This window comes from Peromyscus leucopus, chromosome 6 (assembly GCF_004664715.2).
Source record: "Peromyscus leucopus breed LL Stock chromosome 6, UCI_PerLeu_2.1, whole genome shotgun sequence".
Classification (NCBI taxonomy): domain Eukaryota; kingdom Metazoa; phylum Chordata; class Mammalia; order Rodentia; family Cricetidae; genus Peromyscus; species Peromyscus leucopus.
Genome location: NC_051068.1, coordinates 113362187 through 113376735, shown reverse-complemented (window position 1 = coordinate 113376735; position 14549 = coordinate 113362187). Strand labels below are relative to the sequence as shown.

Here is a 14549-nt window from a genome sequence, read left to right as displayed (position 1 = left end):
GTCCTGGGAATTGAACCAGGGTCCTCTGGAAGAGCAGCTCTGGAAAAGCAGCCAGTGCTCTCAACCTTTGAACCATCTCTCCAGTCCCAAAGAGGCCTTGATTTCTTGATGTCCTCCATCCCCTCTGACTCTTATACTCTTTCTGACTTGTCTTTGACAGTTTTTCTAAGCCCTGAATAAATGGGTTTGATGGAGACACCCTATTTAGGGCTAACTGTTCCAAAGTCTGATCTCACTCTCTGCATAATTTCTGGCAATGGGTCTCTGTATTTGTTCCCATCTGCTGCAAGAGGAAGCTTCTCTGATGATGGCTGAGCAAGGTACTAATCTATGAGTATAGCAGAATGTCATTAGGTGTCATTTTATAGCTACCTTTGGGAGGGTATAGAATAGTAATGCTTGGTTTTACTGTAGGTTCTCTGGGCTATCTAGTCTCTGATTCTTAGTCACCCAAGCGGTGTCAGTTATGGGTTTCATGCTGTGGAGTGGACCTTAAGTCAAGTCAGATATTGGTTGGTTACTCCTACAAACTTTGTGCCAACATTGCACCAGCATATTTTGCAGGCAGGACACCATTGTAGACCAAAGGGTCTGTGGCTGGACTGGTGTAGAGAGTGTGGAGAGTGACCAATGTTCTTGGTGTTTGAAACTTAATAAATGAAGTTAATATTGATAAAGAGTTCAAAAATAATTCTCAGGAATAAAGATACCATATTTACAGTTTTCTAATGAATCATTGCCCTTAACATTCGATTGTGTAGCATTTTCATCCCTAGATTAAGTACCTTACCAGCACCAGGCAATACTGCAAGTAACACATTTCCAAACCCTTCACGGAGTTTAGCATCCAGTGAGCCATTTTCACCCTTATTTTTTTGAATCTCCCTTTGTAGTTGGCTTATCTCTGAATCCATTGCTTCACATTTCCTTTTAAATCCCTCTTTAAGCATGTCTTCTTGGATCTATAAAAAGAAAAATACACTTGGAAAACCATGCGTATTGAAGGTCAGGGCTTGACATTTGCATGTGTCTGTCACTCTACCAAAACGAGTTCACTGAGGAATTTGCCTGATTCCTGGATTAGGAGAAATGGCCCAAGCAAGCTGTATCCTGTGACTCCTTCAGCACCGTTCACAAGAGTGGAGATGTCAGACAAGGAACCTGAACACTATCCCTCTGATCAGTTCTGGGGCCCACAGAGTCTCACCTTCAACTTGTGTGCTAGCATCTCCTCTTGCTCTCTCAGAAGGTTCTTCTTCTCAGTCTCCATCTTCTCATGCAGCTGGGCCATGTTTTCTTTGTAGGTTCTCTCTTGAGCTTCCATCACTTGCTGCATTTCCACCTGTTTCTGTCTCAGTAGCTCCTGCTCCTGTTCCGCTGCCTCCTTCTGAGCCCGCTCAGCTGTCCCACGAGGGTTTGAGAGAAGCAAAACACAGCAGTCAGGACAGAGCTCTCCTTTCCTGGGCTCAGAGACATAGCTGATTTTGAAAGATGCAAGAGAGAAGTCTGAATCCTACTCCCCATATTTCCAGAGCGTATTTTGGAACGATGCTAGAAGGCACTTGCAACACTGGCTGAGTGGGACCATCCCGCCCTCTTAATTTTGGATTAGCAGAGTGTGCGGTCTATGTAGGAAGACCTTCCTGACAGTAAGTCAGCAGGCTTAGCAGAAGCCTATCCATCCCTGTGAGAGCCAAGTCCTCCCATATACCTTCCATGGCCTTCTGTCCATCAGTGAGGGCTTTGTCTGACTGCAAGATGGAGTCCTCTATGGTAACCTGAGACTGTAGGAAGCTCTGAAGGACATGATTTGCCTGGAGAAACAAGAAAGTAAAATTATCAGGTCACAAAAACACACTGTTGCCCTTAAAGTCCTGAACAATTTCTCATCCTTCTTAAGACCCCCTGTTTCCTTCTTTTCACAGCAGTAGTTCAAATCTCTTCTGTAATTTTTCAAAACCTTATGTGGCAGCCCTCTCCCAAGTCTCTCCTTCCAGATAGTGTTCCACTTCTCAGGCCAGGTTACGGTCCTGGAGACCTAGGCAGATACTGCAGATCCTCAAAACTGCCCTCTCCATTGTTTAATACACTCACACACTTCCTGTCTGCTAGAATCCTTGCTGTGCTTTTATTATCTGGGTAGGCACCCATTGATAATCCATCTTTGCTCTGCATCTTTTTTCAGAGGAAGCTTCACTACGCTGTCTTCTGAAGTTTGCATGGCTGCTAAATACACGGAGCTGCCCTACCTGTTCTTCTGTGGCCTGACCATGCATCAGCATCTCAGTCATCCCATTTCACAACTCTTAAATGTGCACAACAGTAGTACCTTATTATACCCTTATTCTGAAGATTGAATTGTAACTTCTGAAGTGGCACGCACTTTCAAGTTACTGGTGGTATCTGTCATATAACAGAAGGTATTAAAATCTGGGCATGGTGGCTCATGTCTATAATCCCAGCACTGGGGAAGCTAAGGTTGCCGGATTGCAAGTTCAGTGACAGTCTGGCCTTGTTACACCAAGAATCCATTTCAAAACAATACAAAGGGAAATAAAACCTAAAAAGAGTGTGTTGGCTATGTGAACATCATTATTATCGCAACCACCATGACAGTAATTGCACCGTTATTTCTGCTTTCTGTTTGTGCCAGGATAGTTCTTACTCCAGTGTATCCAACTGACTATCTGTGAGGGAAGAGCATCAGTATCTCATGGACAAATATGTCTTTGATCTCCAAATCTCACTATTTAATTTAGAAAAAAATTGCCTTGTTTAATCAATGGAAAAAGTTACTATACTCTTGTTAGGATTAGAGGATTATAAGAGAAAGACTAATTTTATGACTTCATTGAAAAAGAGGATAGAGAGATATGGGGGATATTCTCATCATATCATATATGTGTGTGTGAATATGAAAATTTCTTAATATAACACAGTACCATGTACAGTATAAAAAATGATATATATACAATGAAATTTTTAAATAAATACATAAAAATAATAACTCTGGATACAAAAAAGGTGGAAATGCACAGATAGACGTGTTCAGCCATCTCCTCATGAACAGTTCAATTCTAAGGAGGAAGGATTCTTCCTGGTAACCCTGAGACCCACCTCCCTGTTGCTCATTCCTCACCTTCACTCCCTTCCTGGGCACTTGCTCATAGCCCTGCTCAACCTTCTTCCTGGCTTCTAAGTAGAGGCTGTGCCCACCAGGAACAGAGAAAGCTCCACGTGAGACGCTCTCCCTCAGGGGCTCCGCCAGCTTCTCCAGCTCAGTCTGGCAGAGACTGAGAGATTCTGCTTCATTCTGTTGCATGAAAGCTTCCTTCCTTTCCTCTATAGTGGTCTACAAAGGGATTGTAGAGATACAAGAAGTGGAATTTGTTAGAAAATGGATCCAGCTGTGATCTTGGGGGAAACAATAGACGTGGATAGGGAAATTACACCATAAATCAGTAAACTCTGTTCAGTACCATGTCTGAGCAACTGTATGAGTAACCATGGAAATTCCATGCCCTTCCAGTGACCAGGCTCACTGTGAAATAATAAAGTCTAGCTGCAGGACCTTTGGCTCTTCCAGCAGCAATGAGATAAACAGCGAACAATTCACCAGCTGAAAAATGGGACATGGTTGGTAGGAGCATTTCCTCCAAGAATTAATATGGAGGAAAATGTATCTGTAAAAGAACAACTCACACAGCTACTGGAACTTTGTATAGGTTCAGGAGCCCTTCATCTCCTCCATGGAGAATACGGGTGTGTGGACATACAATAATTATAAATTACAGTCCAAGGGATTCTCCTGCTTGAATCAGGAGGCTTTCCAATGCTTTCAGGTGAGAACTGAACTCAGTTTACATCTTCCTTCAGTCTCCTGAGCAGAGCACTCCAGCCTCCCTGCACTATGCTTATAATCTACAAAACTGAGTTAATGCATATGTGCTTTTCTGTGTTGACACATTCATTGAACATTCTTGTGCACTGATGAAAAAAATAATCAAATCCCTCACTTTTGATCCTGTGGAACCCTCTCACTCACAAGAATCCAGATAAATGAAAAGGTCAAAATAGCAGCCATTAATCAACACTCCTAAATGTGGGTATCAAGAACAACAACAACAAAAAAAAAAAAAAAGACAAAACACAGTACCACCAAGTTCTTCTGAAATTTCTGATCATCATCCTTGAAGGAGTGCTCCATGAAGACAGCAATGGCTTCCTTCTCACAGGCTGTGTGCACATCCAGCAGCTCCTGGAGCGTGTCTGTGGGGAGCCTCACTCGCTGGGCCATCTGCTCACTGTAGTGGTCAACCGCCCTCTGCACAGCTGCAGAGTTCTCACGCTCAGCCAGAGTGGTCACTGCATTCTCCAAACAAGGAACTGCTCCACTATTGATGGAATTCACATAGGTCGTCACCAGAGTTGCCAGTCCTGACCAAGGCAGGGAATTTAAGGTTAAATATCAAGCTAACTTTTGTTAATTTCACATGATTCATGAATCAGCAATGAAGTATTAAATTACTTAGGCAATAAAATTTCATGTATGAGAGGAAAGCCTATTTTGTTGGACCCTGCCTCAACTGAAAGTGATAATGTTTTTTAAAAAAAGCATTCAAGAATTTCAAGACAATAACAGAACATTATGTGAGAGGAGCAGCTCTTTTGAGTATGGGCTTCATGTGACCGTATAAAGCCATTTCATTGAAGGACATGTGCATAAAACAATAGTTAATTTGTGTTGGGAGTTGTGTGTGTATGGTTGCATGTATTTGTGTGTGTGTGTGTGTGTGTGTGTGTGTGTGTGTGTGTGTGTGTGTGTGTAGAAGCCAAATGACAACCATTGTTGCCCCATTTTAATTTTATATTTCACTGAGACAAAGTCTCTCACTGGCTGGAGTAGGCCAGACTGTCTGGGCAGCAAGCCCCAGTAATCTGTCTGCCTCTACTTCACCAGTTACAGGTGTGCATCACCACCCTAAACACTTTTAGGTGGATTCTGGGCATTGAACTCTTGCTTGCAAGCTAAGCACTTCACTGACCGAACCATCTCCTGAGTACAAAAACAGTGAATTTTATCTCAAAACTCTAATGAACTTTTAGGAACCTTGGTCTCTCGCATACTTTAGAACTGTCTTTTCTAACCAGACAAGCACTTGTGTCCTTGCACATTACTTCAGACATAGGTATTCCCTCTTTAACCTCAGTCTTGCTTCTTTGATCATTAGTCATTTCTTAAGATGTATTAGGTTTTAATAAAGCCTATGTAGAGAGATAATATTTAAGAAAGGCAAAATTTTCCAAGTAGCATGAACAGCTGTTTCTCTATATTCATATGAGATACTAATGTTTTACAACACACAATTTCAAAGTAGAGAGATATTCCCTGGGGCATAGGTAACTCACGATTTCCATTGACAATGATTCCCTCTTTCAAGGTCTTGGCCTTTGCAATGGAGAAGATGTGAGAGCAGAATGCTTTTGATTGCAATTGGAAATTTTGATCCAGCTGGTTTTCTGGCATTCCCTCAACACGGACTAAGAGTTCTGTTTCTTTTGTAGGTCGATCAAAAACAAAACACTTCCGTTTTGGAAAGAAATGCCTGATGCATTCCCTAGGCATGTTAGAAAGTTGAGCTTTCAGGCCTCTGCCTGTAAAATATATAAAAGAAATTTGTTCTTTGAAAGGACAGCCTTCAGGCTAAGAACCTGGTGTTTTCATTTCCAGAGATCTTGGGATCACAGCTGTTCTTCTATCCCTAAATCTCCTGTAATCCACACACATGGCTCTTCATTTGAGCATCTAAGACAGTGATAAATCCATTTATGCTGAAAAGTGAAGGGCAATGAAGCAATTATGAAGATAAAAAGGACCAGCTATCCATGGGATCAGGGCAACTAGTCTTTGGTCTTCCTAGCATTTGCTCCAGACCCCAGTGGATTAAGAATTTAACAAACATTTACTGGACAGTTAACTAATGAAACCAAAGTGTTAGAAGAAGTTTTCTGACTTTTCTATATCCTTGTGAGAAATGAAATTTGGATCTTAAACCAAAGTGATGCAGTAAACAATAATATGCAACCTGGAAAAATGAAAGATGACATATGATATCAGGTCAGGACAGAAAAACACAAATATCAGCTTCCTGTAGACATAACCATAAATACATTAAGAAATTCTTTGCCTTGACAATTATGATGAGTAATATTCACTTAATATAATGTAAGGACCTCTTCTCTTTGCTAAATCAGAATCTGTTAGTCTTGACTGAGAATTAGAGCAATTCTCTGCAAGTTGAGAGAAAAAAGGAAGGAATGAATAAAATTACAACAAAACCTCTCTCAACGGCTAAATATTGTATATTCATATATATATACATATATATGTATACATATATATATATATATAATGCCAAATATATTAACTGTGAGGCTGTCAAGAGAAGAGGAGGACGTTATAAGAAACACAAAAGATTTGAGTCTTATTGAAAGAAAATACCAATGTTTTTTCTTAATTATTCAAAATATATACTTTATCTGAAAAATCTTAAGTAGCCAAATACTAATAAGATATACTGTACAAAAGAATTACAATTTGGGGTAGATCACTTCATTTCATGTGATTTTATGTGCTCTGTGTATATTCTCTCTCTCTCTCTCTCTCTCTCTATATATATATATATATATATATATAGTTTGTATATATATGGTTAGGATATATATTTTTAAAGTTAAACTAAAATACATATCTACATATAATCTATAATGTGTGTGTGTGTGTGTGTGTGTGTGTGTGTGTGTGTGTGGAGAGAGAGAGAGAGAGAGAGAGAGAGAGAGAGAGAGAGAGAGAGAACAGAAATCCTTTATAAGGAGCAAAACGTGTCAGGTATGGACATTATAAAATGTATTACCATCCAGGGCTGGAGAGATGGCTCAGCCGTTAAAGGCTAGGCTCACAACCAAAAATATAAGAATGTATTACCATCCAAATCACATTTTCACTATTAATTGATTTAAGATCGATCATTTGGTCCAATGTTTATGCCTCATTGTTTCCATTGCATTTAAACTACAGCAGGTGAAAATTTTCCAGGATAATAACCATGGAAAATGTTCACCAATCACATTTTAGTTATCAGTTTATCACTGAATTAGAGTTCAAGTTAGGGTGAAATCAACATTTATGCCAAATACTGAATGAGACAGTTAGAGCCTTCCCTCCCAAGCCAGGCTCTGATACCTGGAATCAGCTTCAGGGCATTCTCCAGGTACTCATCTGCTGTGATGACGCGTCCATCCAACTTCAGCTCCAGAACGAAATCCCGAACAGCCCAGACAAAGTCTGGAAAGAAACTCACGAACTCACAGGAGTCATCTATTTCTTCAGATCCTGACGTGGATTTTGCCCTGATCAGCTCTGTCAGTTCAGTGACATAGCTGGGATCTTAGCTAAGGAATAAAAGGCGGCATTCTACCTTCCCCAGGTTTCTCCTGCACACCCATCTTACAAGCACCCTCTTTTGTTCCACATACCCTTTTCCTAAGTCCTAAGAACTGAGTCACACAGCTCTATTCCCAGTTGTCACCCTTAGATTAGTGAAACACAACAGTTATGTCCTGGGAAGGATACTGCAGCTGCTCCAGGGCCTGGTGGTTGATGGTGCTCATGCTGTTGTAGACGAAGGTGCTACTCAGAAGCACAGCCAGGGCGAAGATCCAAGAGTCATTCTTAGAGTCACCCTGGAAGTCACATGGGGACAAGGGACTTCAGAATCTAACTTCCAGTCTTTCACTTGTTTATCTGCTGCTTAAGCAGAAATACAGCAGAAGAGTAAAATGAAGAATAATGTTTTGAAGAATAAAAAAGTCTTATTTCCTTTTCAATATTGAAACTGATCTTACCAGTTTCCATAACCAAAATCAATGACACTGTCAAACTATGCAAAATTTTTGCTATAATGATTAAGCACAGTGTATGCAATATATCAACATGCCATTTAATTAACAGGTTATCAATTATGTCATATTAGAGGCAAGAATGTTCACTCAAATTCAATAACTATTCATAAAACATCTACAAAATATCAGATACTACATTGAGCTGTGTGAATGCAAATTTTCATATAACAATAGGGATAGGCAGATCTGTAAATATAGAAATACAACCATGATGATCCATCTGTACCAAAAGTAGAATAGAATTCTAGTATATGAAGAAAAATGATTAATTTTAATAAGTGCAAGAAGGGCTTTGTAGCTTCAAAATAATGTGACTGTGTAACTAGAATATGATGGCTATGGTAGAAAAACAGCTTCTCTTTAAATACTTGCTAGTAGATGTAGTTATAGATTTAAATAAATTACACATGTGGGAAGATAAATACTCAGTAAATAAAAAAATATATTATAAAGCACAGGTCATGTAAGTGCCTTGCACACCTATTTGTTTGGCTGAAGCAGTGGCCATTTGGAAGTGGGAAGTTGAAACTGGAAGTAAGCTTTGAGGTAAGATGTGATGTGTGAAAGTCAGGCAAACAGAATTAGATGCTGCCCAAACCTACAAACTCCAGAGTCGCTGGGTTGTTCTCTATCATCAGGGTATGCTATAGTGTCTCTCCATTGCGCATGTGCAGCATATGGACTTGGTTCTTATTAGACCTGATGTAGCAGGCAGGAAATCTTTGATATTCTGGGGATGACTTCTTTTCAATTCTCTATTTTGACATTGCTAAAAATGCTGTATTTGGATCAATAGAAGAAAAGCTTAGGTCAGACAACAACTTGCTTCTACAAGAATTCATCTTGGTTTAGTATGGGGTTGGTTACTGAGAATTTTATAACCCATAATGAAATCTTTACCCCTACATCCACAGTAATAGACACCCAAGGCTGTTTCTACTACTTACAAGTTAGATTCAAAGTTCAATGGCCTCAAAGGTGACAGCTCACCTTCAGGAAGCATTATCCCATCAGATAACTTCATTAGTTGTCTACTTCTATGAACCTACAGCACTTTGTACTGATCTCACAATGTACATCTGCTTCCTCCTGGGCTAATGAGCCTGTGCCTTGCACTGCAGTATAGTATGAAACCCTAGGATTCAGCTCCTCAATACATATTTACTGAACTTTATTACTCAAAGAAGACCAAAGATAGGACTATCCTCCATTACAACAAAGTATTTGAGTTTAACAAAAGAGTACATTCCCCAAGGAAAGCAGCTTATAATCTCATCAATAACTTGTTTGCAATTCTTGCAACCAGCACAGAAGTTGAACTAAAACTGCAATCAAATGGTACACACAGAATCAAGACAAGCCCCCATAACTCTCTGACTTACCTTTTCCACATCACCTAGACCTTCTGTATCCAGAAGCACGAGTTTGAATTGTGGCTTGGTGGGGTGAGGCACACACCACATCCAGATGCCCTTAGTCTCAGACCTCACTGTAGAGCCCAGATTGAAGCCTGCAACAGGGAATAAGAAAGTGAGCACATACATGAATCCTTAGAATATAGGAGGCAGAGGTTCTACCCACAGTGGCACTGAGCTGATTCAGATACAAGATATTAGGAGGAAAATAACCACTGCATGTTCTTTATAGGAGGAGGAAAAGGGACCAGAGCGGATTAGAGGACTAGGTTTTAAAAGACTTAAGCATACATTTTACAAAATAAGACAGGCAAACTGCAAGATGTTAAGAGCTGCCTCACCTTGTCTATAAGCTATTGGCACAGAGCCAAACTCACCACATTAGCAAAAACTAAAATCAGACGGAACTTTTGTAAGGAAGTTGCAGAATTCTCTACTGCTGTTAATAAACATGTGAACTACAGCAACACATGAAGCTTGAAAAGTAATTTGATGTCATCAGGAAACACTGAGCATGCAAACCTCCTGAAATCTAGATTCACTTCTGATTACGTTATACTAAGAGAAGTTTGTGCAAAAATGTTCCAACATAAAGACAAGCTTGTGTGGGAAAGCCTTGTCCTCCAAAATTAGCTCTGCAAAGAAATCAGTGTTCACCACAACAAATGTTATTTTCACATATTGACATACTATGAAACTTTTTAAGTAATTTAATAATATTTATGACAAACTACATGAATTTTATAAATTTGTGAGCAAAAGAAACTAGAGACATCAGAATACATCCAACACATGTATCCAATACATTAAAATAGACATATATGCTTTATATAAGTATGTGTAAGTATACTCATTAAGAAGTTTAAAAGTGGGCCAAAGTGAACTGATTTTTATAGATGCATGTTTAGATTCTATAACTGTTTTTTGTAAATCAGTGGGGGAAGTTTCATGAAAATAAGAATAATGATGGACTTTGGGAGTGCATAAGATGATATGAATAAAGTATTTGGATGCTAACAAAGTTTTATATTTTGACCTGGTCAGTAAAGAAATAATTATTTTTATTAATTATGCCATACACTGATACACTGTGTTTTATGTAATTTTGTGTGTGTGTGTGTGTGTGTGTGTGTGTGTGTGTGTGTGTGTGTTAGATTTCAAATATTTGAAAAGGGTTAGGAGAGAAACACGTATATAGTTATTAAAATGTTGTGATAAAATAGGGCAGAAAAATTAAAAAGATAACTCAAATGGGATATGACATAAACTCAAATCCTCCCCCTCTCCTTTTTCCTCCCTTTCTTTCTCCCTCCCTCTCTCCTTCTATTGCTCTCTCCTCCTTCCCTTTCTTTCCCTGCCTCACAGAGTAATGTTTTCAAAGCCTAATGACCCACCCTTCCTTCCCCCTTCCTTTGTTGCTTCCTCCCACCATTCCATCTCCATTATTTTAATAAACAATATACAGTGAATCGCGTTTGCATTGACTCCATAGCAAAACTAAGATGAGAGAAATGAGAACATGGTGGTAATTGATCTGAGCAGGAGAGAACAATCAGTTTGCATTGTCAATGATTCCAAGCAAATGGCCTTGGTCCTTCTGGTTGAGGACAACACTCACCGTGGTTCTGTCCTGCCAAGCGGTTCATCAGGTAGGACTTGCCTGTACGGTACAGTCCCACAATGGCCACCACCACCACAGGCTGAGTAATCTCCTCAAGGATTTTTACTGCTTTGGGATTCACCCTCAGCTCTTCATTCTCATTTTCCACTAGACAGATGGGAGCCTCCATGCTGGTACCAGATGCCATGGTAACCTGCAGACCCAAAAAACTTTCTCAGTAGAGTATGAGATCTCCAAGCTACCTCTGGTGCCAGGTCAATTAGTGTGTATTTCTACAATGTGTGCATCAATTTGAGTTTTGGTTTTGGGGTTATTTTATCTTTGTTGTGGTTGCGTTTGGGTAACAATGTCTCAGGAATCTCTCTGGAATAAGCATTCCAAAACCAATGAGAGTGGAAGAAAGGAGACGTATTCATTTACCAGTGAACCAAAGCCAGGATGGTCCTGAAGGCTTCTGTCTGGAGTCTAGCTTGCATTCATATTTTATACTCCAAGACCACAAGGTGTGGCAAGCAGGTAAGCAAGGGCATTTGTTTTCCCCAGAAGCATACGTAGCAGTTACTTTTTGCTTTACAAAGATCTTTGTTACACTTGACAGGTGTAAGCTTTTGTGGTCTGGTTAAGGGCTACAACCTATTGTGTTTTAACTATTTCTCCAGGTCATTCTATTCCTGGGAGCAAAGTAATGTCTTACTTAGCAACAAGCAGTACAAGCATGTTGCTTTAAGCCAATCTAATAATCGGTCTTTTTCACCTTATTCTACTTCAACAAAGTCTTATGTATGTAGCCCAGACTAGCATCGAACTTTCTATGTAGCATAGACTGACCTTGAACACCCAATCCTGCCACAGACTCTCTTTGACTTCTGATATTACGTGCATGCATGATCACACCTGGCTTTTTAATTGTGATTCTTTTCTTGGGGGGGGGGCAGGAGCTTTGTTACATTTTATGGGTTTTTTTTTGTTATTGGTGGGGGGTATTTATGAGGGCTAGGATCCCACCAAGCCCAGGATGGCTTCTTATTTTTTTAATTTTTATTTATTTATTTGTTTGTTTGTTTGCTTGTTTACTTTGCAGCAGAGACTGATCTTAAACTACCAATTCTGCTTTCTTCCTTCCTTCCTTCCTTCCTTTCTTTCTTTCTTTCTTTCTTTATTTATTTATTTACTTATTTTGCAGCAGAGGCTGATCTTAAACTACCAGTTCTGCTTTATTTGTTTGTTTGTTTGCTTGCTTACTTGCTTGCTTGCTTGTTTTGCAGCAGAGGCTGATCTTAAACTACCGGTTCTGCTTTATTTATTTATTTATTTATTTATTTGTTTGTTTGCTTGTTTTGCAGCAGAGACTGATCTTAAACTACCAGTTCTGCTGCTTCCACTTTAATTCATATGCTGCCAACCAGTGAAACCAGGACTTCATAAACACTCGGCAAGCACTCTACTAACTGAGATCAGCCCCAGGACCTTCAGCTTACTTTCTGTACAACAATCAGTGACAAGTTTGAGATCTCCCAGTGGCAACTCATCATCCCCATCGGCTTCATCCCCATGATGCTGAAGATGACACGTGAATATTATTTCTCTCCAGTGGCTAATTTCTCTGAAAATACATCCTAATTAATAAATACTTCTGTGGACAAAGCTGTGAAGGTGGTATGATACCTCTATTATCTCTTAAAGAATCCTGTGTGTTAAAGACTGTTGCCTTTCCTTTTCACATGTGTTGGAGGCCATACACACATGCTGAATGAATGTTTAGAGAGCCTGCAAGTTACTCAGTGGAGCAGGGAAGAAACACCAATCTTCTCATCTCCCTTTTATAAAGCCTACCTCCAAAATTTCCCTGTCAGAATCAACTTCCCCAATTCAGATTTCTAAACTAATAAATTTCTTAATCGAGAAGTACCAAATGTCTCTATTGATTAGTGACATGTCATTACGATACAATTTGACTGAGTGCTGTTTGTCTTGGGGTATCAACTTAAAAACTATAGAGTATTTCTTTGCCTAACATCAATTTAGAGTAGATGTCAAATGAGAAATTTCAGCTCACCTTAAATTTAACATTACCTTAATGATCAGTTCTATATTAGAAAAATATTGATGAGTGTTGTGCCCAGATCGTGACCCCCAGAGAGACCACCAAGAACTAGCATACCAGAATGCAAAAGCAAAGTTTATCTTTGTTACAAGTTGCGCGACATGGAACTCATCTCAAGCACTCACTGGCCTCAGCGCAGTGAGGCAGGGAGGAGTTACTCTTTCTTGGGGAAGTTAGTTTTTATAGGCAAAACCGGTAAAATTTCTTAGAGGGGAGGGGGTTCCCAGTTTTTCCCGGGCCTGGACTTTGTCTTATTTTAGCTTATCTGTTTGCCCTGTCAGGAGTTTTACAACTCATCTCTGGGGTCTGGTCATGTTATCTCCGGAGAGGGGCATCTCGTGGTTAAAAATACCACCAGGCATCCTGACTTTGTTCTTTTGAAAACACCTGACTTAACCCTCTCCAGGAAGGGTGAACTGACTGACTTTTAAGATATCTCTTCCCTCAGCTCTTTTGGGTTTCTGGGGGAACTGTGTCTGGGTCTTTCAATGAGCACGTGTCTCCCTGTTTTCATTCAGGACCGAATTACTATTCCAATTACAAGCTTCAGATTCACACTAAATAAGTAGAACTACATAGCTCCGATTGGATCATGTAAATCGTCCACCGTTTCCAAAAGTAGCTTGAGCCACACAGAAGACAGTTAAAAACGCTTCAGCCCTAGATTTTTCACAAGTCCCCAAAGCTGTCTGAAACTGTTCTTGGATGGATGACACCGTTGAAACAAGACAAGGGGATTGAATTTTACTGCTGTTTTTAACCTTTGACTGTGAAGAGTGTGACTGATTCCACACCACAGGGTGCAAAAGTGCAGCTGGCATCACAGAGATGCGCCAAACCCGCGTTGGGGATTCAGTCTGTTTGACATGACATGACATGGCTCTATTTTCTGTTTCTTCAATTTCAGGCGGCACACAGGGAGGGTGCAACTAAGCACTGCAATGGGTGAGGAAGAAGCCCTGCCTGGAGCCTAGTATTAAGTCTCTCGGTAATAGAAGGGAATTCGCCCCCCTATGGTGGGAGCCCCGCGGAAGACCTGCGCAGGATTGCGCAGCTCGCAGCAGCTCGCAGCTCGGGCTGATATTCCCTTTGGAACCGTGCATCCCTCCCCCACATGCCTGGCTATGGCTGATCCACTGTGTCTCCCGCACCAAGCAGCGTGGAGCGCCTCTCATCACCTTCGCCTACCCTCCAGTGTCACCTGGCACTCTGCGTGGAGTTTGCACCCTGGGACCTCGGAACTTTGCAGGCAGCCCCTTGAGAATATGTACATTGAATACCAAGTCGCAGGGAACTCACCTGACTGCGCCGCCGCCGGATGATTCTCTGCTTACCCTGGCTCAGAACCTTTAGGTTTGCTGCTGCGCCTGGTTCCTCCCTCAAGATCTATTCTTTAAAAAAAATTAGAGCCAAACAGGATATTGCACCCATCCTCTTGTGGTGATGA

At 40.4% G+C, this 14549-nt stretch overlaps 1 protein-coding gene and 1 long non-coding RNA gene across 2 annotated transcripts in view; one reads left to right on the top strand and one right to left on the bottom strand.

The window, feature by feature from the left end:
- LOC119088231 overlaps nt 1–2572 on the top strand; it is a 23213-nt gene extending 20641 nt beyond the window's left edge. Inside the window, exon 2 of the long non-coding RNA XR_005091858.1 lies at nt 2186–2572. This is a non-coding gene — a long non-coding RNA (uncharacterized LOC119088231). The remainder of the gene's footprint in view (nt 1–2185) is intronic.
- Nucleotides 692–14549, bottom strand: LOC114681719 (guanylate-binding protein 4-like). The gene is made up of 11 exons (XM_028855390.2): nt 14402–14549; nt 10996–11191; nt 9345–9472; nt 7634–7743; nt 7244–7440; nt 5410–5655; nt 4157–4437; nt 3140–3352; nt 1712–1814; nt 1208–1401; nt 692–962 (listed from the first exon to the last, which is right to left on the bottom strand). The coding sequence occupies exons 2-11, from the start codon at nt 11183–11185 to the stop codon at nt 726–728; spliced, it is 1899 nt and encodes a 632-aa protein (XP_028711223.1). The 5' UTR covers nt 11186–11191; nt 14402–14549; the 3' UTR covers nt 692–725.